Source organism: Aspergillus candidus (assembly GCF_002847045.1).
Source record: "Aspergillus candidus strain CBS 102.13 unplaced genomic scaffold BDW47scaffold_31, whole genome shotgun sequence".
Lineage (NCBI taxonomy): Eukaryota > Fungi > Ascomycota > Eurotiomycetes > Eurotiales > Aspergillaceae > Aspergillus > Aspergillus candidus.
In genome coordinates this window covers 134,270-154,348 of record NW_020194036.1, presented here as the reverse complement: position 1 = coordinate 154,348, position 20,079 = coordinate 134,270, and the positions used below count along the sequence as shown (strand labels likewise).

The 20,079-nt window shown below is 54.7% G+C and overlaps 8 protein-coding genes across 8 annotated transcripts; 4 read left to right on the top strand and 4 right to left on the bottom strand.

Annotated features, from left to right (window-relative positions):
* Positions 1–106: 106 nt before the first annotated feature.
* BDW47DRAFT_107879 (putative ABC multidrug transporter) lies at positions 107–5,354 on the bottom strand. Its single transcript, XM_024813100.1, has 2 exons — positions 3,064–5,354; positions 107–2,995 (listed from the first exon to the last, which is right to left on the bottom strand). The coding sequence occupies exons 1-2, from the start codon at positions 4,780–4,782 to the stop codon at positions 473–475; spliced, it is 4,242 nt and encodes a 1,413-aa protein (XP_024670904.1). The 5' UTR covers positions 4,783–5,354; the 3' UTR covers positions 107–472.
* A 326-nt stretch (positions 5,355–5,680) lies between these two features.
* Positions 5,681–6,388, top strand: BDW47DRAFT_107878 (uncharacterized protein). Its single transcript, XM_024813099.1, has 2 exons — positions 5,681–5,791; positions 5,849–6,388. The coding sequence occupies exons 1-2, from the start codon at positions 5,715–5,717 to the stop codon at positions 6,006–6,008; spliced, it is 237 nt and encodes a 78-aa protein (XP_024670903.1). The 5' UTR covers positions 5,681–5,714; the 3' UTR covers positions 6,009–6,388.
* Positions 6,389–6,398: 10 nt separating this feature from the next.
* Positions 6,399–7,315, bottom strand: BDW47DRAFT_107876 (uncharacterized protein). The gene is made up of 3 exons (XM_024813098.1): positions 7,085–7,315; positions 6,862–6,996; positions 6,399–6,804 (listed from the first exon to the last, which is right to left on the bottom strand). Exons 1-3 carry the CDS (start codon positions 7,222–7,224, stop codon positions 6,783–6,785), a joined length of 297 nt encoding a protein of 98 aa, XP_024670902.1. The 5' UTR covers positions 7,225–7,315; the 3' UTR covers positions 6,399–6,782.
* A 544-nt stretch (positions 7,316–7,859) lies between these two features.
* On the bottom strand, positions 7,860–9,998 carry BDW47DRAFT_107874 (putative MFS transporter). Its single transcript, XM_024813097.1, has one exon. The coding sequence runs from the start codon at positions 9,387–9,389 to the stop codon at positions 8,457–8,459; it is 933 nt and encodes a 310-aa protein (XP_024670901.1). The 5' UTR covers positions 9,390–9,998; the 3' UTR covers positions 7,860–8,456.
* Positions 9,999–11,144: 1,146 nt separating this feature from the next.
* Positions 11,145–13,929, bottom strand: BDW47DRAFT_107869 (putative siderochrome-iron transporter). Its single transcript, XM_024813096.1, has 6 exons — positions 13,828–13,929; positions 13,208–13,721; positions 13,135–13,158; positions 11,710–13,084; positions 11,566–11,660; positions 11,145–11,487 (listed from the first exon to the last, which is right to left on the bottom strand). The coding sequence occupies exons 2-6, from the start codon at positions 13,405–13,407 to the stop codon at positions 11,280–11,282; spliced, it is 1,902 nt and encodes a 633-aa protein (XP_024670900.1). The 5' UTR covers positions 13,408–13,721; positions 13,828–13,929; the 3' UTR covers positions 11,145–11,279.
* A 986-nt stretch (positions 13,930–14,915) lies between these two features.
* On the top strand, positions 14,916–17,347 carry BDW47DRAFT_45650 (putative proteinase). Its single transcript, XM_024819083.1, has 6 exons — positions 14,916–15,310; positions 15,357–15,546; positions 15,595–16,839; positions 16,891–16,966; positions 17,012–17,072; positions 17,122–17,347. Exons 1-6 carry the CDS (start codon positions 15,131–15,133, stop codon positions 17,329–17,331), a joined length of 1,962 nt encoding a protein of 653 aa, XP_024670899.1. The 5' UTR covers positions 14,916–15,130; the 3' UTR covers positions 17,332–17,347.
* A 687-nt stretch (positions 17,348–18,034) lies between these two features.
* Positions 18,035–18,831, top strand: BDW47DRAFT_45636 (GFA family protein). The gene is made up of 2 exons (XM_024819082.1): positions 18,035–18,274; positions 18,333–18,831. The coding sequence occupies exons 1-2, from the start codon at positions 18,188–18,190 to the stop codon at positions 18,678–18,680; spliced, it is 435 nt and encodes a 144-aa protein (XP_024670898.1). The 5' UTR covers positions 18,035–18,187; the 3' UTR covers positions 18,681–18,831.
* Positions 18,832–18,982: 151 nt separating this feature from the next.
* BDW47DRAFT_126799 (class II aldolase/adducin family protein) lies at positions 18,983–20,035 on the top strand (the record flags this gene model as incomplete). Its single annotated transcript, XM_024816614.1, has 3 exons — positions 18,983–19,184; positions 19,267–19,574; positions 19,679–20,035. The coding sequence occupies 3 exons, from the start codon at positions 18,983–18,985 to the stop codon at positions 20,033–20,035; spliced, it is 867 nt and encodes a 288-aa protein (XP_024670897.1).
* Between the last annotated feature and the right edge of the window lie 44 nt (positions 20,036–20,079).

Below are 20,079 nucleotides of genomic sequence, written 5' to 3'. Positions count from 1 at the left end.
TGAACATTGCCATATCCTACCTATCTTACCTACCCAGTCGTCTTAAGCACCGATAAATAAAACTACAAAACAGCACAAGAATAGCCATAATGCAACATACTCATATGTTAAAAAGGCATAGTATTTCAACAAAATTATGTACCCACTCCTCGCCAATATCACCAAAATCAACAACCGTCTATTATCATCAATATCTATCTAACATGGTAAGCCAGGCCATGAAACAAGAAGAAAACAAACTCCACAATGCGATTGAGTGGGTGAGTGAATAGTCGTCGTCTGGCGACGCTAGCTGTGCTGGTCGGGTGGGTGGGTAAAAATAGGTGTGAGCGGGAATAGAACATGATAATGCGATATTAGGATTTTGAATAGTCTCCATGTCCATAGGGGTGGACTGGATGAGGAATAAAGGAGAAAGGGGGAAAAAAGAAATGAAAGAGGATATGGTGAGGTATGTTGAGTAATCGATTGATTACTCTGCCTTCTTCGACGCCTTGGTCCGCAGCTTCATCAACACGTACACAAGCGCATACGACGAGATAGCGAAGATGGCTACCACGGCCGCGTCGCGCCACCCGTAGTAGTAGTCCTTCAGGTTGATAGTCGCCAGGTAGTCGCTGCCGCTTGAGTACTGGCAGACGCGGCAGTCGGACGTAGCCGAAGGATCAACGAGGTTCATGTTGGCGCCCATGCCGTGCATGAAGTCAGAAAGGTACTCGCCGCAGGTTGTGCCGTTGGGGGGATTGAACAGGGCGAATTCGGACTCATCGCAGTGGACGTCGACGTTGTAGATGGTGAAGGTTAGAATCGAGCCCATGAGGTAGTTGAACGGGTTCATCCAGTAGATCCAGTAGCGCCAGAAGGCCTGAATCTGCTCGTAGGGCACGAGCACACCGCAGAAGGAGGCGAGGGTTCCGATGATGAGGGGGTTGATGAGCGAGGCGAAGATGGCGTTGGGGGCGTAGGCGGAGACGAATTGCCCGATGCCCGTGTAGACGAATTCGTACATCAGCATGACGAAGAAGACGGCGCCGGCGGCGTCGGAGTCGGTCGGGAACCCGACGGTGTAGTACCAGCAGGCGAAGTACAGCACGGCACAGAGACACAGGTACGGGATCTCGGAGACGATCAAGGCGGTCACGAATGCCACCCACGAGTACATCTTGGATTTCTTTTCGCGCGCATCGTAGATGTCTCGTCGTTCCAGGAAGAGGGGTTGCAGCTGGTTGATGACACCGGGCGCTACGAAGATGAAGTTGAACACCGTGAAAAGTCGCAGCTGCATTGATCCGACCGAGTCTCCAATCATCCAGAACGAGAAGCCGTTGAAGAGGGCGGAGCCGATATGCAGCGCCATCTTGTTGTTAGTGTAGTCGTTGTTGCGGAAGATGGCGAGAGACATGCGCTGGGAGACGATCTTGGTCTGTTGCCACAGGGGCAGGGCGAACTCGTGGCCGTCGTCGAGAGTGCCGGGGGGCTTAGACGCGGCGTCCGAGACGATCTCGTCCAGTTCCTTGGAGGCGCGGGCATTCTCGGGGGACTCGAGCCAGACTTGGTTCCAATCGCGGCCCTGGGAGAGGACGCCGGAGACGACGTCAATCATGTGTTCGGCGGGGTTAGCGTTGGCCGGGCAGGGAGCGCCGTAGCGGGAAAAGTAGTCCTTGACGGTCTGGCCGTTGTTACCGATGTCGCCGAAATAGACGGTCTTGCCGCCCTTGGCGAGCAGAAGAAGGGTGTCGAATTCGGCGAACAGTTGCGCGGAGGGCTGGTGGATGGTGACGAGGACCGCTTGGCCGACGTCAGCCAGTTTGCGCAGGAAGCGGACCGTGTTGTAGGCGGACTGGCCGTCAAGACCGGAGGTGGGTTCGTCCAGGAAAATCAGGATGCTCGGCTTGGATACCAGCTCGACGCCGATGGTCACACGCTTGCGCTGTTCGACACTGAGGCCGGACCCGACACGTCCGATGAGCGTATCGGCAATGTCGTGCAACTCCAGCAGGTCAATGATGGTGTCCACGTATTTCAACTTCTCCTCGCGGGGGGTGTCGCGGGACTGGCGGAGGAGGGCAGAGAACTCGAGGGCCTCACGGACGGTCGCGAACGGTTCGTGGACATCAAGCTGCTCGCAGTAACCGGCGGAACGCTGGAACGAGACGGGCAGCGGGCGGCCGTCGACCAAAATCGAACCGTTGATGGTGCCTGTCGTTTTGCGCTGGGCCAGGACATCCAACAGGGTTGTCTTGCCCGCGCCTGAGGAGCCCATGAGGGCACCCAGCATACCGGGCTTCACCCAGCCGTACACATCGTTGAGAAGAACACGGTCGCCAGTGGGGGTCTTCACGGTATAGGTCAAGTTTTTCCAGGTGAACACCGAAGTGTTACGAACCAACTGCTTGTCGATGTCGTCCTCCGTCTGGGAGCTGGAGTCCTGCGGGGTTTTGGCACCCTTCTCGTCCTGAGACTCCTCGTCCAGGTGGGCCACCTGACGGTGCTTGTCAAGACGCTCACGGGGAATCAACAGCAGACTACCGTTCTCCGATGCGGCCTTCCAGCGCGACGTGGCGACGATGGTAACGCCGGCAAAGAGAGCCCACCAGGCCCACAGGATACCGAGGTTGCGCCACACGTGGGTGTGGCTGTAGGAGAGAGACGATAGATATTGTTCGCCAGTCACGTAATTCTGGCCCGGAAGGGCACCTCCCACACCCGCACAGGCTTGGTGGGCAGGATCCGTGTAACCAGGGCCGCTCGGAATCAGGTTCGGACCAGCACAGGGGATCGTCTTCCCGTGAAACTCGTTGGACAACAGGGCGTCGAAACCGTAGGCCATCGGGTTGATCCAAAAGATCCAACCAAACCAGGGATGCATCTGCGGTTTCTGGATCATGTATCCGGTATACATAATCAGGGCGGAGATGAGGAAACCGGACACCTTCGACGCACCGTCAAAGGTGCTAAATAGCGCGCCGACAGCACGGAATAGCGCGGTCATAGCCTACGGATCGGTGCGGGTTAGAAACGGTTCGAACTGCGAATGGGGGAACGGGGATGAATCTGACTCACCATAGTGGCGGTGAATACCAAAAACCAGTACGTGAAGAAACCGCTCGCCGACAATGTCAGACCCGACATGAAGTAGACGACGACAGAAAAGACGCTAATTTGAAACAGAAGCACGGGGATGTCGGCCGCGATCTGCGCGATGCAAAATGCGGCGGGGTGGAAAAACGCGAAACTTTTATGCTTGATCAGGACCGGGCGGCCGCTGAAGGATTCAGTCACTTCAGACATGGCCAACAGACTGTTGTAGAGCAGCGAGAAGAACAAGGCACCGGATTTGACGAAGAGGCCGCCGGAGTGTTCCGGGGCCATGTAGAAGAGGGAACCCGCGATCAGGGCTTGAATGAGCGTCGACAGCTGTTTGATGAAGAAGGTCGCCTTGTCGCCCCACAGGATCTGATACTGTCGGGCCACGCAGGCCTTGACCTGGTCGAGAAAATCCACGGTGAAGAGGCTCTGATTGGGAAGGCGCTTCGATTTCTCCCCCGCCACGGACAGTTTGAAGTCCTCGGTTCGCGTCTTGGCCAATTCCGAGTCGGGATAGTCGTATTCTGTCGCCATCCGATCCCGAATGGCGGACTTCTCATAGGCCGCCAACACCTCGGCGCCATTGCGGGGGAAACGGCCCTCGTAGCCGGGGCGGATCTTGCGCTCCGTCGGCACCGTGACGCCCGTCAGGTAATCCCCCACGTTGGAGCCATCGCCACACACGAAGCCCAGTTCTTCCATGAAGGGCCGTGCCTCGGCTATAGGGCCGTAGTAGATCTCCTTGCCCTCGTCCAGGACTAACACCTTGTCAAACTGTTCGTAAATTCCATTGCCCGCCTGGTACAGGGTGGCAACGGTGGACAGGCCCAAGACGTCGGTCATGGCACGCATGGCCTTGGTCCATTCCAGGGCCGTACTGGCGTCCAGACCCCGGGTGCTGTTGTCCCAACAGAAGAGGGAACCCCGCGTGGCCAGGCACTCGATGATGGAGACACGCTTGCGCTCACCACCCGACACACCGCGCACGTACTCGTTGCCGACCTTGGTGTCGGTGGTATGGGAGATGCCCATCGACTCGAGCAGGAAGTCCTTGATCTCCTGGCGAAAGGCCTCGTGTGACTCGACCCCCTTGGGGAGGTTGAAGGGGATCTTCAGGCGGGTGGCAAAGTCCATGGTTTGGCCGACGGTCAGGGAGGGAAAGAAGAGTTCCTCCTCGGTGTTCATGACGATCTGGCCGCGGTAGCTCCCTACCTCTTTGGCGGACAGAGACCCATAGCGGACATCCCCTTCAACGGACCGATACCCACCCCGACGGTTGGACAACATCTTGAGGAGGGTGGTACACCCGGACCCGGGACGACCCAAGACCAGGAGCATCTCCCCGGGCTTGACACAACCATGGCTGCTGTCGAGGATTCGTCGAAGGGGCGGTTTATTGCGGGACTCTTTGATTTGTTGCGGAATGTTGAACTGGGAGAGAAAGTTTTCGTTGACGGCGGCTTCGGCACTAACGACCTCGACACTCAAGTCCTTCCATGTGACACCCAGCTCTCGCGGTTTGAATCCAGAGTCGAGGTCGCGCTGGTGCTGCCGCTTCACCACGGGTAAGAGGCTCCATTCTTTGTTCTGGTCGACATTGACCTCTTTGCGTGTGGATGCATCATCCCCCAACACCGTAGCGGTACTATCGGTGTCATCCCGAATAATATCCGGCCGCAGGAATTGGCCCTCCATGGCGGGCAGACAGTCGCGAGGACGAACAGGGGGAAAATGCGGTGAGATCTCCTTCAATAGGGGGATGGGAGATCAAACATCAACCCAAGTGGGAGGTAGAAAAGAAAAGGGTCAGAAAATTCTCTCTCGATGCTCGTTACGACCAGCAGCTAGCCCCAGCGTTATAAGGCCGGATCATGATGAGAGTGGAGCCTAGAAAGGAAACGGAGGAAGCAAACCCAGCTATGTCCGAGTCCGAGAGGCCGAGACGGGATCCACTTAATCACCTTTGTTATCAATCAACCACGCATTCAGGGACCAGCGGAATGACTGGAAATCCGCTTATTGATCAGGGGGCGAAGCTCAAGAGAGGATAGTCCCTCGATATGCATCCATGATGACAGGCGGATATGAGTTCGCGTTGTTTCGAAGTGGAGCCGTGGGAGTCGCTTCGCGGTAATCAACCAACCCAGGCGGCGGTTGACAAGAAAAAGCATGGTGCAAATTCGACAATCAATGGCTCTAAATTGGGTCGAGGCTCTGATGCGGTGGAGCAGCAAAACCAATCCAACGAATGACTGGAGGGAATGAGACCAAACCATCAACAAGAAGGATGAAAGAGTGGATCAGGAGAAGAAGAAAGGAAGAAAAAAGATGGCAAAAGTGGGGCGGTCAGTCGGGCGGCGGGGCAAACACGCCCCGATCGGCTTCGGGACGTGGCGGTTTTCCTCCGCCTCCGCTGAGTCATCCCAGATAGACAAATCAAACAGGCGGATATTCTGAGCGGTCGGGGGGGACCAAAGCCGAGGCACTTTTATCTCCGCTGAGTCAGAAACTCATCACGGGATTCCCCGATATTTATCACCAAATATGCAGTTTATACACTTTACACCAACTATACGGTCAACTATGCACGGACAACAGACCGGTCTCGGTGTTGATCCTTAATCTGAATGACTGCAGATATCTGGCTGCCTATTTCGGCCCTTACTTTGTTAGAGCCACGTCAGGGAAGAACTAGAACCACGTGGGTGGGTGCCGCCCGTCCGACGTATATATTTTGAGCGTGGGTGGCTGATCTGACCAAGTTGTGGGCATACGCCGTGAAAACAGTCAGAATGGATGGAATTAAAGATATCTGTCCTATGAGAAGGTTGCAGAATGTTGTAAGAATGATTCAAACACAGATTGCCAAAGAGGGTCGAAGATGCCTTGCAGGTCAGCTGACATGCACTCCCCAAGAGTGAGCTTCGTCGAACTGCCTCGTCATGGATCTCTTTCCGCTGTATCTGTCGTGTCACATGCAGACTCCCCGGTAGTTGCTGATCGGAGATAATACCATCCCCGAGTCGGATCTATCCCATTCCCTCCCAACCGGTGACTGCGGCTACACAATGTGATCCATCGGCTGTTTCAGATGATGTCGACTACAATGGGCTGTACCAGGGTCACCGCTGATTCTTCCTATGTGTGCCTCGAACTGACTCATCGGGCGTTCTTTGTTTCTCACGTCATTCGCTGTCATCATGACTGATGCTTACCCAACATCATGGCCCAGGCACACCATCGTCAGCCGAGTCAGCCTCAGGCTTCAACTTCGGGACAGCTTACGCTGCGAGATATGTAGATACGACGGATATATTTCAAGTTCATGTCTCATTCTATAACTACACATGCAATTCTTATATACATATACATGCAATGCTCGAGGTCCCCCTTCCGCCACTCTCATCAGTCCTGCTGGACAGTCGGCGCGGGGAATGATGGGGGCCAGGTGCGATTCCGTGGCGTCGTCAGCGTGAGATCCAACCCGAAATCCCTGACCGTGGTGAGGGTTCATTGAATCCCTCCCAGAGATGGGTTGCTTTTCGAGTATGCAACCAATAACCGAAATAAAGACGGAGGTATCAGACAGAAAAATATGCGAAAAGGAGAATCGGGGCGCGAATGGCGCGCGAATGAGCGAATGGTGATGTGGCTGCCGGGCCTAGCGCTCTTAGCGGTGGTCCACTGTGCCTGGTCTAGCGAATTCTCGATTGGGACCTGTCCATCAACTCGTTAGCAACCAAACCCTCGTGTTCCGGTCTCGCAGTCACATACATGTAGTTCTCCAACTCGTCAATGCGTCCTCGCTGTTCCGACAACCTTTGCCGCAGGGCCCGCATCTGTTCGGCCTCCTGGTTGCGAGCAAACTTGCCCTCACGGGCAACATCCCGGTGGGTGAACGGACCCTTTCTGCGACAAGTCAGCACGCGAACGACCCTCGTGACATGACGTCATGCATTGATATCCCAGGAACGGGCTCGGGCGGGATTCCACGTACTCGGCTAGAAAGCCCCGAGGCTTGGGATATGCCATTTCGCCTTCCCTACGAGCCGGGATGGCGATGGAGAAGGATCGCTTGGGGGTTGGGTGGCCGCCGGCGGCACGTACCAAGGAGCGAGATGCATGGAGATGCGACATGGTGGAGATGATCGACAGTGTGTTTGGCAGATGGGAGGATGAGCAGTGGATATCTCGGATGGACCCTAGCGTGATAATGCAACGGGAAATCTGGGGAAGTTGTTGAATAACTGGAAGCCAGCTCGACCTGTGGGAACCAGGCGACTATATAGGCGTGGGCATGAACACCCATCGCCTCCCCCCCCGGTCAGGTGACCGCGATGCAACGCAGCGATCTTGTTGGATCATTGGGCGTCGGACGACTCCCTTCCGTCACTGCCACACTCTTCCCCTCCCCGGATCGGCGCGCTGATCTCCGCAAAGAGTGGTGCTATCCATGGGAATTCGGCCAGGATTATGCATGCAAGGGGTCATAGCTGGCCGTCCTGGTTGGAGGACCGCGACTCACCATGTGGGATGATATCATAAAGAATCCATCTCCCTTTGTGACTGGATCAGGTTCCTTCAACTTCCTTGGCTTCCAGCCTGAACGGACACCCGTCCTCCGGCCGGTTGGAATTCGAGACAGCCGCCATAGCGTCATAACGCATTACTTAATATGATGAGGGCTTTTTGTTTGTCTTGTCTAGCTGGTCATAATTCGCTCGCCGCACACTCCACTCGCCAACCAAATGGACTGGAGAAAGTTAAAATGGCTTAAGCAGAGCAATCCAGGGGGTGTCGTCCATATGAGCCAGGCCATATGAACCAGGGCTTAAAATCGTTGTCCCAGCGATTACGATCAGACGCTCCAATTGAGCGACCGACGATGGACATTCGTCTCATAACGACGTAGCTCCTCCGTAGCTCCTCCACAACCTACCACGTTCAATGCCTCGCAGATGAACGGATGAATGATGAACTTCCCCAGATTGACAGGTCACAACCGTGTCGGTCCCGATCGGGTCTAGCTGCATGCAAGCATTCCACAGCAAACCGATGTCGCCAACAACTGCACTTCAGGGTCACGAACACGTCGAGCCAGGCCAAATCTTCGTCAGCAGCCGACTATGCTCATTATGCAGTCCACAATACGGATTATCCATCCGCAAGCGGTCGACGAACGCGCGTGGGTCTACTGATGACGGTTATCAGGGCGCCGCAGTGGAGTCGTGTCTATGTGGGTCTGATGTCATGACCCGTCTACCGCACTACAGAGTGAGAGAGCGTAGACCCGTTCATCGACTCAGGAGTAGATTTGATTCTGATCCTTTGGATCCCAGCCCAGTACTACGGTACACGCCCCACCGTCATCAGGTCATGTACCGGAATCCCTTCTGCAGGCGTCGCGCGGCAGCGATGTCGATGCCCTCCACCTCGGCCGTATGCTGTAACCGCCGGAGCTCTTTCTCCGTCAGGGTCACGTCGGCGTTCTCGAGCCGCTCCAGCCGCGTGTTCAGCGACCGGAGGTGGAAATACATGAACACGGCCATCAGGAACCCGAGCACCTGCAGCGCGATGCACACGACCATCGCCGTCACATAGTGCGGGTTGTCCTTTTGGCGATACGTGTACGGCGTCCAGATGCTAGCCGAGTTGCCGACTGAATTGATAAAGGCGTATGCCGCTGCGCGCTTGGCAGGCGGGCGAGGGATGGCGTTCGCAATCCACGAGTACACGGTGCCGTTCTGCGCGAACACGAACATCATCAGGAAGAAGGAAAAATAGCGAGGCCCAAATGCATCAGTCGTCATGAAAATGATAAAGCCCACGATGGTGATGGGGATGGGATACACGAAGAACCAGAAGCGGTTGCCCACGCGGTCCGACAGGAACGAGTGTGTCAGGCTGTACACGACCATGAAGAGGTACGGCGGCGCCACCAGCACCAGCGAGATGGTATCGTCATAGCCGAGTGTGCCAGTCAATGTTGGGAAGTAATTCTGGAACCCACTCGCGCCCGTGATGGACATGTACGCGATAGCCAGCGCGTACGTCTTGATATCCGTGAACGCCAGTTTCAACCCCCTAACCTGACTCATCTTGCCCGCCTCGTCGATATCCGCCTCTGCCGCCTCGATGGCCATCCGCCGGTTAGCAACATGCTTCATCTCGGGCGTCAGCATGTGCCATGTGTCGGGGAAGTCAGGCAGCAGGAAGACGACCGCAATGCCGACAAACATGGTGATGGCGCCCTCGATCACATACAGCCACTGCCACGACGACAGGCCTCGTTTCCCCTGCATGCCTGACAGAATACCCGCAGCGATGAGATTGCCAAACGCACCTAGACACCCGTTAGCCCAGCCCAGACACCAACAACAGAGCCAACCCACCAGACAACAACGACCCCGAATAAAAGATACTCATCCGAAACGCCAACTCCCTCTTCGTATACCACTTGGAGAGGTAAAACAGCACGCCCGCGAAAAACGGCGCCTCCACCAGACCCAGAATAAACCGACATGCGACGATGCCCCCGTAGCCAGTCACCTGGCTCGTCAGTGTAGACACAAGCCCCCATGCCGTTGTGAAAAAACCAAGGTACACAGACGGCTTGCCCATGTAGTTCAGCAGCAGGTTCGACGGGACTTGCATGAGGATGTATGCTACGAACAGAATCGACAGCCCGGTTTGGTACTCCGCGTCGTTGAGACCGAGGTCTCCCATGATACCTTGCACTTTTGCAGCCGCGTAGTTGTTTCTATCGTCTTCTTCAGCCTTTGGTTCATTCTTCACTCATTCATCCTCGCTCCCCGCACGGGGTAACTTGAGGACTCTCCACAGACGGGAAAGCAGTATGGGGGAGGGGGGTTACCGATCAATATAATTCATCAGATAAACCAGAATCACCAACGGCATAACGATACAGTCGATGCGGAGACGGAGACGCTTCTCGATAGCTTTCTCTTCAGGCGTGAGCTGCGCCAACTGCGTGACTTCCTCGTTTGTCATTTTGGCCGCTTTGCCCATGGCCTCGGTGTCTGTTATTGCATTTGCGGCCATGATGAGTTTTGGAAAGCGCGGTGAGCCTGATATCCACGGGACGTATATTCATATAAGGATGTATATCCATATAAACAGAACACTACTCAACGATTGTATACCCCCGACGAAGGTAAATAAGAAATAAACGAGCTGGGGACAGAAAAGAGAATGGCCGGTATTACCCCGCGTGTGCCATCCAGGCCAAAGCATCCCTTATATAGGTACAAACGAAAGCTCCCCGCAAGTCACGCACCTGATATCCCGTCCGTATATCGTCCCGTGTGACTCCCCCAGACCAGCCCCAGCGAGACGAAAGCACGCCATCCAAAGACAAAGAACGGCAACCCAAACTCAAACAGGAACCGGTAAGCGACTGGGGAGAAAATCCGGGGAAGATGAACAACGTGCTGCACGGGCTGGTAGCGCGTGGGGGGGTACATACATCGATACCTTGGTACTCCGTGGTATGTGCCGGACCCCGCTCGTTATTAGAGGTAGGGTTTCTTGGCGTGGGGTGGACAGTTGGGGTTTGCTTTCTGCTGGAGGGGGGAGAGGGAAATAGCCTAAAGGTGGGTTGGAGTAGGTGGAATGGATACGGGGTAGTTTTGAATGATTTGCTGAGATGGTTGGGAACTTGTGTGGTGGTTTTGTTCTGGGGTTGTACATAAAAGGCGGAGAGATATTTCGAGTCTAATCTCAGTATTTTGAACTCCATAAAAATTGTCAGATGTCCTGGTTATCCCAGGACGTAAGCAGGTAAGTATAAGGGCAAGATAAATCATGACCCTTCCATAGTATCAGCATCCAAGGTCATTTACTGCTCAAATGCAACAGCGTGAGTGTCATTTCTATCTATATATCCTGCAGTCAAACACCGAGTATCGCCTTCTTCGACCCACAATACCTGATGCCAAGGCAGTTGACTTAATCCGGAAATATAGTCAGCTCAATCTGTAGAGGGACCTATTCTTGATTGTCTGAGAGATTGTGGAATATGCGCCATAATACACAAGATCCGTTTGAGTCATATTATATACTATCAATTAATGGTATCAAATCCAGCCAACCATTCTGCATGCAGGGATAATATTAATAAGAAGAATAAAACACATCAACCAATAGTTGAAATCAAATAGAAGAAAATGGTATCATTGAACATCTGGTTCATCACCAGTATGCCCGTCTAACCAGTCTTCGATTTTCCTCTGTAAACGCTTCTCGTCCATTACTGGGGTCAGGGTCGCTTCGGAGCCGGACTCGGGTGGTTTTTCGGGTTCGGGTTCGGGTTCGGGGGAGGGTGAGGATGAGGATGAGGGTTCTGGTGAGGGTGGTTTTTGGACGAGATTGTGTCCGTCTCTGTTTGATATCGTCAGCAAGGGAAGGGGAGAGTGGAGAAAGTAAGATGAAGGAAATGAGGTTGTGATATAAGCATACCCTAGCTTTTGGTTCGGCATGAAGATAGAAAGGATTATTATCGGGGCGGAAAAGGCGAGAGCGGCGATGGTGATGTAGCCCATGACATCCGAGTACTACGCATGTTAGCAAGTTATATGAGTCGGGCGAGGGGAGGGGGCGTACTGCTTGATTGACCGCCGTGCGAGCAGGAGTCCCCCACGCAGGCAGCGTCCCCGTGATCGACTTGTACAGTTTGTCCACTTCATATTCATCCGCACCCGGACCCATGTGCAGACGAAGCCGCGGGCGCAGTCGCGAGGTGTAGATGGCGCCGGCGATGGCAGATCCAATCCCATTACCTAGGTACGAGCCTAGCATGACGAGCGAAGTGACCTGCGCCAGTTCCGCGTGAGACACGGCGATCTGCGCGGCCACCATGAGCACCGTCTCAATGATGCCGCTGCCCATGCCCTGCACCAGCTGGACGATGAAAAGCTCCGCGACGGAGCTGTCGTTGGTGCGGAAGCGCACCATGACGCCGTAGCCGACCATGCGGATGACGGCGCCGACGACGCCGATCCACTTGTACGTGCGCATGCGGTACATCAGAAGGCCCGTGGCGATGCCGGCGGCCGCCTGCATGACCGAGTTGGTGTAGTTGAGGAACTGGGCATCGCGGGCGGAGAAGTTGTGCGAGACCATCGACCAGACGTAGAGGTAGGTGTGGTTGCAGCCGAAGCCGATGTTGTCGACGCAGGCCAGCGCGACCGAGACGACGACGGAGAGGGTGCGGAAGTAGCGCACGGGGACCACCGGATGGCGGGCGAAGTATTTCTCGTACGGGTAGAGGCAGAGCAGCACCACGCCGCCGATGGCGATCAGCGCGTCTACCCAGGGGGTGCTCCAGAGGCTGGGGGTGTCAGCGGCCAGGGTGATGGGGATGAGAACTAGGGCGAAACCGCTGCTTAGCAGTAGGACGCCACCGAGGTCGATGCGCGAGCAGAATTCGGGCACGCTGAGTCGCTCGGTGAGGATGAGGCCCGACTGCCGGGCGCGGCGCTGGTAGAACAGCAGGGTGATGACGATCCAGCAGGCGCAAATGGGCATGAGGATGGCAAACATGCCGATTCCCCAGCGCCAGCCGATGCCGTTGACGACGCTGTCGATGATGAACGCGGACACCCAGGGGGTGATCAGAAAGGGGATGTACATGACGTTGTAGAAAAAGCCGCGGGAGCGCATCGAGGACAAGTCCGAGACGATAATCGAGTTGAGAATGGACGTGCCGGCCTGGCCCACCGAGTACAAGACATACCCACCGGCGTACATGTTGAACGTCTTGGACGAGGCGCAGAGGGTGTAGGACACGATGTAGCAGGTGACCGTGAAGATGTAGGCCTCGCCGCGTCCCAACACATCGGACACCTTGGCGATCGGGGGCTTGCTGATGGCGGAGATGATGCTGGCCGCCGTGTTTAGGGTGGCCAGCGAGCCCAGCTGGTTGAACGCGGACGACGCGAAGTTGCGATACGTGCCCACGGTCGAATTGTCCAGTTCGCTGCACCATTAGCATACTTGATCCGGTGAAATGGGATTCACCACACCTACTAAATCATCATAATCATCGCCAATCTGTCGGAGTTAGCCGTGACATCACCATCGTCGCTGTCGCATCACCTACCCAGCGTATAGGAAATAGCGTCCTTTGCGCCCGCCGACCGCCTCGACAGCTTCAATTTTCGCGATCCCGCTGGCCTCAGGGACGGGCTCCTCGGCCACTTCGACCTCGATCCCGACCTGTTTCTCGTCATACTCCATGGGCGAATTGGCGGGACGCTCTTCACCCCTCTGGGAGACAAAGAAGCGGCGCCAGAGCGCCATGGGGAGTGGATGACGAGCGCAGCAGGGCCCGTTGATCCGTGCGGAGACAGATAGATTAAAAAACGACCAACTCCGCAAAAGCGGAGGCGCAAGGAGAACGGACCGCTCGGATGGTCGAACGAAACGGCACAGTCGACGTTTGTTTCTTTTCTTTCCCACCGGTTCGAGATTTACGATAATGATATACGGGGCATTGAAACCGGTCTGTGCTTGTTGGCGGGGAGAAAATCGCCCTGTTTTAGGCTGTGGAGGGCTAGACAGCCGAGGATTGGCCACGCAGCGACCGATCCCGGAGGGCGTAAGAAGCCGGGAGACTGGAGGGAATCAGGATCAGCGGGGAAGCGAGGAGACGGCGGACGGTGCAGGAGTGGGGGGGAGAGATTCTCGTGCCAATCAGAGGGGCAAAGTCAAGCCACTTACAGTTGGGATGGAGAGGATCGACAAGTTATCGCATGATGAATGGGATAGATGGTGGACTAATGTCGAAGTGGTCACCTTGCTAGACGGGGTGCATGAAGAATGAAAATTTGATCGTCATGGTTACATCCATCCGTCTTTATCATTGATCCACTTGGGGGACCGAAGTATCCATAAAGTATAGAAGTGAAGGACAGAAGTGAGGACAGAAGTGAGGACCGAAGTGAGGATAGAAGGAGGATAAAAGTGATGATAGAAAAGACGAATCTTATCTTGATCGACTCTTATGCTCGTCTTATCCATCTTATCCATCATATCCGTTGTGACCCTCGTGGTGTTCCTGAGGCATCGTGGGCCAGGCATGTTTGCCCCAGGCAGCGACGGGGATCTTCCCACGTGACATGTCTATCTCCCTCTGGATTATCTTTCATGGCTGGAAGGTGAATCTCATCAATACATCCAAGGCTAACTGACAGCATCCTGCAGCTCAATGATTTACATCAACTCACCCCTCTCTCACCGCATCGCGGTACACCCCCCCCTGTGAACCCCGCAAGATCGACTCTTCAGCAAGGGTTCGAGGCGGGGTTCCTTGGTTGAATGACCCACCACTGATTAAGCACAATGTCCTTGATGTTCGAATGGTAGAGAAGAGTTGTTTTCTATGCGACAAGAGGAAGGCTGAGTAGATCTTTTGATCGGCTGATCTGGGTTCCCCTCGAGATGCCAGAGATCACCCCTCGAATTTGAAGAGCAACCAGAGAACGTTCAATCGGTACCCACACATTAATCGATGTATCGAAGGGCAAGACATCAACTCGCACAGCATCCTCAGAAGAGATAGGCCATGCTGGCCAGGTCCGCCGTCGATCCATGGTCTCGTCCTATCTTGACCCAATGATGGTGTCAATCATCCAACCAGGCTAGACTCGGCATCCACTCTTTACCCTATAATTTTTCATCTTTGGCTTGGAATTCCTCGAGTCAGAAAGCCAATGAAGTCCGGGGTGAACCATGTTGTAGTGTTATCATTGGACGCCATCTGACGCGTGGTCCGAGCTCGTGTTTGAATTGTGTTTGAATTGTATCTATTTTTCCCTAACCGATCACGCTCTTCCTAATATCTCCCCTTCTATTGGACATGCAGCGTGATACGTCTGTTTCTTTCCACTAGTGACTTCGCCTTGCAGAAGGATATATCGTGATGCGACACCTGATTGACTTGCACTTCCCCCATCCCCCGCGAGAATAATCAAAGTCTTTGCTCCGTGGGGTAACAATAGTCGTACTAGATCGACCACGGCCCATGGGGTTTCTCAACGATCCGGAAAGAAAAAGATCTTCGGATCCCAGATCGACATCATGGCGACCCGTGGCGCTGGTTTTGATCGTCCTGGTTGCGTGGTGGCACATTTCGCGCGTTTGCACCAGTTCCATTCCTGCACGCCCGTCCCTCGCGACGGAGGCACCATTTACCTGGGCAGAGGTGTGATCATTGCATTCTCATACATACCACATACTAATTCAATCAGCTCACCCCTGAGCCCACCCTTCAATACAAACCCTGCTTCGATGGCTATCAATGCGCCCGCCTCGATGTCCCCATGGACTACCACCGCGCCGATGGTCTGGGACGTCGCGTCGCGATCGCGATCATTCGCCTCCCCGCTGAAGTGCCCGTAACCGATCCCCGCTACGGCGGCGCGGTTCTCATCAACCCTGGTACTGACTGCATTCTCTCCTGAAGACGGCCATGTCTAACCCCGCCAGGCGGACCCGGCGGGTCGGGCGTCTTTCAAGCCCTCGTCGCCGGTCGCGGTCTACAAACAATCGTCGATGCCAAATCCAACCCCGGCCACAACACCACTGGAACAGCCCGCTACTTCGATATCATCGGGTTCGATCCCCGTGGCGTCAACAATACCACTCCTGGCTTTAGCTGCTTCCCAAACACGTTTGCCCAGCGGAACTGGGAGCTGCAGGCAGAGGCAGACGGCATGCTGGGCAGCTCGCGCGACTCGCTCATGCGCAACTGGCAGCGTACACGGGCGCTCAATGTAGGCTGCGCACGCAGTCTGTCTACACCGCCCAAGGTCGGCGCAGAGGCGCTGGGCGAGCACATCAACACGCCGCCTGTGGCGAGGGATATGCTAGAGCTCGTGGAGCGGCATGCGGAGTGGCGGGAGCAACAGGGACGGACGGAACAACAGCGGAGCGACCAGCTCCACGGTTACGACTCGGCGCAGCGCATTATCCAGCGCACGCGGTGGCGCCGCGGCGGTGAGAAGCTCCTGTACTGGGGTAGATCCTACGGCACGGCGCTAGGGGCGACGTTCGCGAGCATGTTCCCCGATCGCATCGAGCGCATGGTTTTAGACGGCGTCGTCGACACAAACAAATACTACCTCGACAAGGGGCACAACGCGATCGTAGACGCAGACGCCATCTTCGACCGGTTCACGGAGTACTGCGACCGCGCTGGCCCCGACAACTGCCCACTCTACACCCCCGGCGGACGCGACGCCATCGCAGCCGTGTACCGCCGCCTCGAAGCAGAGTTATACAACGCCTCTGTGGCAGTCCCAGCGTCGAACACCCGCGGCCCCGAGGTCGTCACCTGGACGGACCTCAAGATCGTCCTCCGCGTCTCCCTGTACCAACCGATTATCGGCTTCCCGCTCCTAGCCCAGCTCGCCAGCGACCTTCTGCACCGGGGGGACGGCTCCACCTTGGCGGACTTCAAGCACCGGGCGCGGACGCCCTCCTGTCCGACAGCGGAGTGTCTCCGGACGGGCCCCTGGTCTGCGGAGTGTCAGACACCGGGGCAGAACGAGCTGTACGTCTCGTCGGCCATCCTGTGCACCGATGCGCTCTACATGCAGGGCCGAGATGAGCTGGCGTTCGCGGAGGCGTGGGCCGCAATGCAGCGGGATAGCGCGATGTTGGGGGATTATTGGTCGTCGATTGAGTTGGGCTGTGCCGGGTGGGAGGTGAGACCGCGGTGGATATTGCCGGGTGTGTTTTTCTCTGTTTTGAATATTGGGTGGGGGATTTTAACGAGATTAGGGCCTTGTACGGGGAACACGTCGCATCCGTTGCTGTTGGTCAGCATGCGGCTGGATCCGGTGACGCCAATGCGCAGGTAGGCTGTCCTCTTATTGTGGACACGAATTAAGCTAAGTGATAGTGCGCGGAAAATGTCGAGTAAATTCCCGGGGTCGGTCGTGCTGGAGCAGGACTCGGAGGGAGTGAGTTCGTTCCTTGGGTTGTTTTGTTGGGCTTGCGCTGACTGGTTAGCACACCACTGCTGCGGCCCCTTCGCTCTGCACTGCCGGCTTTATTCGCCATTATTTCCAAACTGGAGAGTTACCACCGCCTGGAACGACCTGCGCGGGAGATGTCGAGCCTATGTTGGGGCCTGCACATATAGAAACATCATCCTCAGCGGAGGAGACGTGGGATGCATTGATGGAGATTGGACTATTGGGTCGACAGCTACCATTGTAGCTGATATACTAGATATAACGTATTTCCCAACCGAGTTGCTCACCTTGTATCCAGCGTACTTATAGTACGTAAGATATCTATTCTTTTACTTATATACCTCAACAATAAGGAGATTTCAAGAACTAATACTTCTATAGTAGCTTATGTTGGCTATAAAGAAGTGATATATCAAAATTTCATGATAGTAATCTTTATTATATTCTTTTAATAAGTAGATAATATAAAATACAAAAAATACACATGTAATTTCTATTACCCAGAGAACTAGCTATTTTAATAAGCTATAGTTTTGCATATAATCAATACAGTACTGTATTAAGCTATACTTTCAATCCCGGATCCTATGATACTTGATTGTTGATAGATAGAAGTATAAAATGGACATTTAATATGCAATACAGGGTGAGCGAGTCGGTTGGGAAATTCTTTACATCTCGGTGCTTATCGATTTTGATTATAGCCTGTGTCTGTCCGTGCCTGTCTAATCATAGGTACTTACGTCATTTCACTACCCAGAACCTCAACCGTCCAAACTCCACCAACACCAAACCATCATAGCCGCTACGCCAAACCCTTGGCCAACGGTTTCGTAGTATAGGGCTTAACATGAGTGATATCCCAACAAATCGCACCGTGTTCTTCACCAGAGATAGGTAACTTAGTACCACCTAGTATGAACTAATCAATCACAAACACTTGGTGCGGGGTCTCCACCCCCGTCAACATATAAAAGCCTCTCCCTGGCCTGGCCCTGGGCAAGTCAAGCTCAGCTAGCATACCACAATCACTACAACCAGGCCAGATTAGACAACCAGTCCCAGACAGTAATACGACCAGGATACCTTACCATAGAATAATGGCGCAGAGAAAGTTAACCGGACGATGTCTGTGTGAGAAGATTACTTACCAGGTTGATTTACCTGCCGGTGAGCCTGATCCTAAGGTAATCCCCCTTCCCTCTCCCCCAACAAGCAAGACATCGAAACTAACATCAAGATAAGATCGTCCTCTGCCACTGCACCTCCTGCAAACGCTACACCGGTAGCAGCTTCTCCTCCAACCTCGTCCTCCCCCAACCAAGCATGACCTACACCCAAGGCACCCCCAAGATCCACCTCTGCCCCAGCGACAGAGAGCTCACCGTGCGCCGCGAGTTCTGCGGCGACTGCGGCACGCCGTTAACATCTCAGCCCGGCGACAATACGAGTATTATCATTGTGAAGTGGGGGACGCTGGACGATGAGCATCGCGAGTGGTGTAAGACGTTGGGGGGGGAGATTTATTGCAGGAGGAGGGACGGGTGGCTGGGGGAGATTGGGAGTGTGCGGGGGGTGGAGGGGATGATGTGAGCTCCTTCTTGTACTGTTGTTGGGTCTGAAAGAAGTGGTCTTGGGTATGGTTGGTTGACTGATTGAGCAATGATATTGTATCTATTTTGATTATTCAAGTCCTTCTAATTAAGCCAGTCACCTCGGGTTGATATTCGGCTATGGCCCGATTACCCCACTTCCCCACGGTCATATCCTCCATATTCCCCGCTCCATCTCCAGATCTTGGATTTTCCATCTATCCAACAATATACTGACAAGCCGAAAGATACTTAACGACTGACAAACTGAAGCAAACACAAGACAAAGAACAAAAGAAGAAAATGTCTCCCCCAACAGCAACAGACCCCGTCAGCGTTCAGCCGCAACAGACCCAACAAGCCAGCGCCGAAAGCTCCAAAATCAAGATGCCCATCTCCCAGATGAAGCCTCCCTCTTTCGACGACAAGTACAAAGAGCGGGAGTACCTCAAGGGCCGACTGGCTGCTGCGTTCAGGATTTTCGGCAAGAACGGTTACGATGAAGGTATTCCACCTCTACCCCCCCACCCCATATACCAAAAAGAAACACCGGAACATAAGAGAATACTAACAATATAATTCATAAGGCGTCGCAGGCCACATCACCCTCCGCGACCCTGTCGACCCCTCCGCCTTCTGGGTAAACCCCTTCGGCGTCGCCTTCTCGCTGATCAAATCCTCCGACCTGATCCTCGTCAACCACAACGGCGAAGTCATCGACGGCGGACCGTGCAGACTGCTCAACGCGGCGGCGTTCATGATCCACTCTGCTATCCACGCTGCGCGCCCGGATGTGCTCTGCGCGGCGCATAGTCACAGCTTGTACGGACGGGCGTTTTGTGCGCTGGGCAGAGAGTTGGATATTACCACGCAGGATTCGTGCGCTTTTTACAACGTATGTCCTCTCTTTTCCCTTGATGATACCTCCATTGTCCGTCTGGGATGTAATCTGCGACAATGAGAGAATACACGTGAAACAAATACTAAAGCTAGAGACAGGACCTCGTCCTCTACAAACAATTCAACGGTGTCGTCCTAGCAGCCGAAGAAGGCAACAACATCGCCTCCGCGCTGGGCTCGCGCAAGGCCGCCCTCCTGCAGAATCACGGCCTGCTCACAGTGGGCGCCACCATCGAGGAGACGGTGTTCTGGTTCGTCAGCCTCGAGAAGTGCTGCCACGCGCAGCTGCTGGCTGATGCGGCGGCGGCCGGACGCGGTGGCGCGACGATCAAGATCGATGATGCTGATGCGGCGTTCACTTATAAGACTGTTGGGACGCCGAAGGCGGGCTGGTTCAGCGCGAAGCCGCTGTTTGATGTGATTTATAAGGAGACGGGAGGGGAGTATTTGCTTTGATTTATTTGGTAGTATTCTTGTTCAATATATATATGAATACTTGG

Excerpts from the sequence above, each read along its gene's own strand:
- BDW47DRAFT_45650 (XM_024819083.1), top strand. The coding sequence starts at position 15,131 with ATGGGGTTTCTCAACGATCCGGAAAGAAAAAGATCTTCGGATCCCAGA. Across the intron at positions 15,547-15,594 it reads CGCGGTTCTCATCAACCCTG|GCGGACCCGGCGGGTCGGGC; the intron begins GTACTGACTGCA and ends TAACCCCGCCAG. Across the intron at positions 16,967-17,011 it reads CCGGTGACGCCAATGCGCAG|TGCGCGGAAAATGTCGAGTA; the intron begins GTAGGCTGTCCT and ends GCTAAGTGATAG.
- BDW47DRAFT_107878 (XM_024813099.1), top strand. The coding sequence starts at position 5,715 with ATGACTGCAGATATCTGGCTGCCTATTTCGGCCCTTACTTTGTTAGAG. Across the intron at positions 5,792-5,848 it reads GGAAGAACTAGAACCACGTG|GTTGTGGGCATACGCCGTGA; the intron begins GGTGGGTGCCGC and ends TGATCTGACCAA.
- BDW47DRAFT_107874 (XM_024813097.1), bottom strand. The coding sequence starts at position 9,389 with ATGCAGGGGAAACGAGGCCTGTCGTCGTGGCAGTGGCTGTATGTGATC.
- BDW47DRAFT_107879 (XM_024813100.1), bottom strand. The coding sequence starts at position 4,782 with ATGGAGGGCCAATTCCTGCGGCCGGATATTATTCGGGATGACACCGAT. Across the intron at positions 2,996-3,063 it reads TGGTATTCACCGCCACTATG|GCTATGACCGCGCTATTCCG; the intron begins GTGAGTCAGATT and ends ACCGATCCGTAG.
- BDW47DRAFT_107869 (XM_024813096.1), bottom strand. The coding sequence starts at position 13,407 with ATGGCGCTCTGGCGCCGCTTCTTTGTCTCCCAGAGGGGTGAAGAGCGT. Across the intron at positions 13,159-13,207 it reads CGCTATTTCCTATACGCTGG|ATTGGCGATGATTATGATGA; the intron begins GTAGGTGATGCG and ends TAACTCCGACAG. Across the intron at positions 11,488-11,565 it reads ATGCCGAACCAAAAGCTAGG|AGACGGACACAATCTCGTCC; the intron begins GTATGCTTATAT and ends GATATCAAACAG.
- BDW47DRAFT_45636 (XM_024819082.1), top strand. The coding sequence starts at position 18,188 with ATGGCGCAGAGAAAGTTAACCGGACGATGTCTGTGTGAGAAGATTACT. Across the intron at positions 18,275-18,332 it reads CCGGTGAGCCTGATCCTAAG|ATCGTCCTCTGCCACTGCAC; the intron begins GTAATCCCCCTT and ends CATCAAGATAAG.
- BDW47DRAFT_107876 (XM_024813098.1), bottom strand. The coding sequence starts at position 7,224 with ATGTCGCATCTCCATGCATCTCGCTCCTTGGTACGTGCCGCCGGCGGC. Across the intron at positions 6,997-7,084 it reads CCTCGGGGCTTTCTAGCCGA|AAAGGGTCCGTTCACCCACC; the intron begins GTACGTGGAATC and ends GACTTGTCGCAG. Across the intron at positions 6,805-6,861 it reads GACGAGTTGGAGAACTACAT|GTCCCAATCGAGAATTCGCT; the intron begins GTATGTGACTGC and ends GTTGATGGACAG.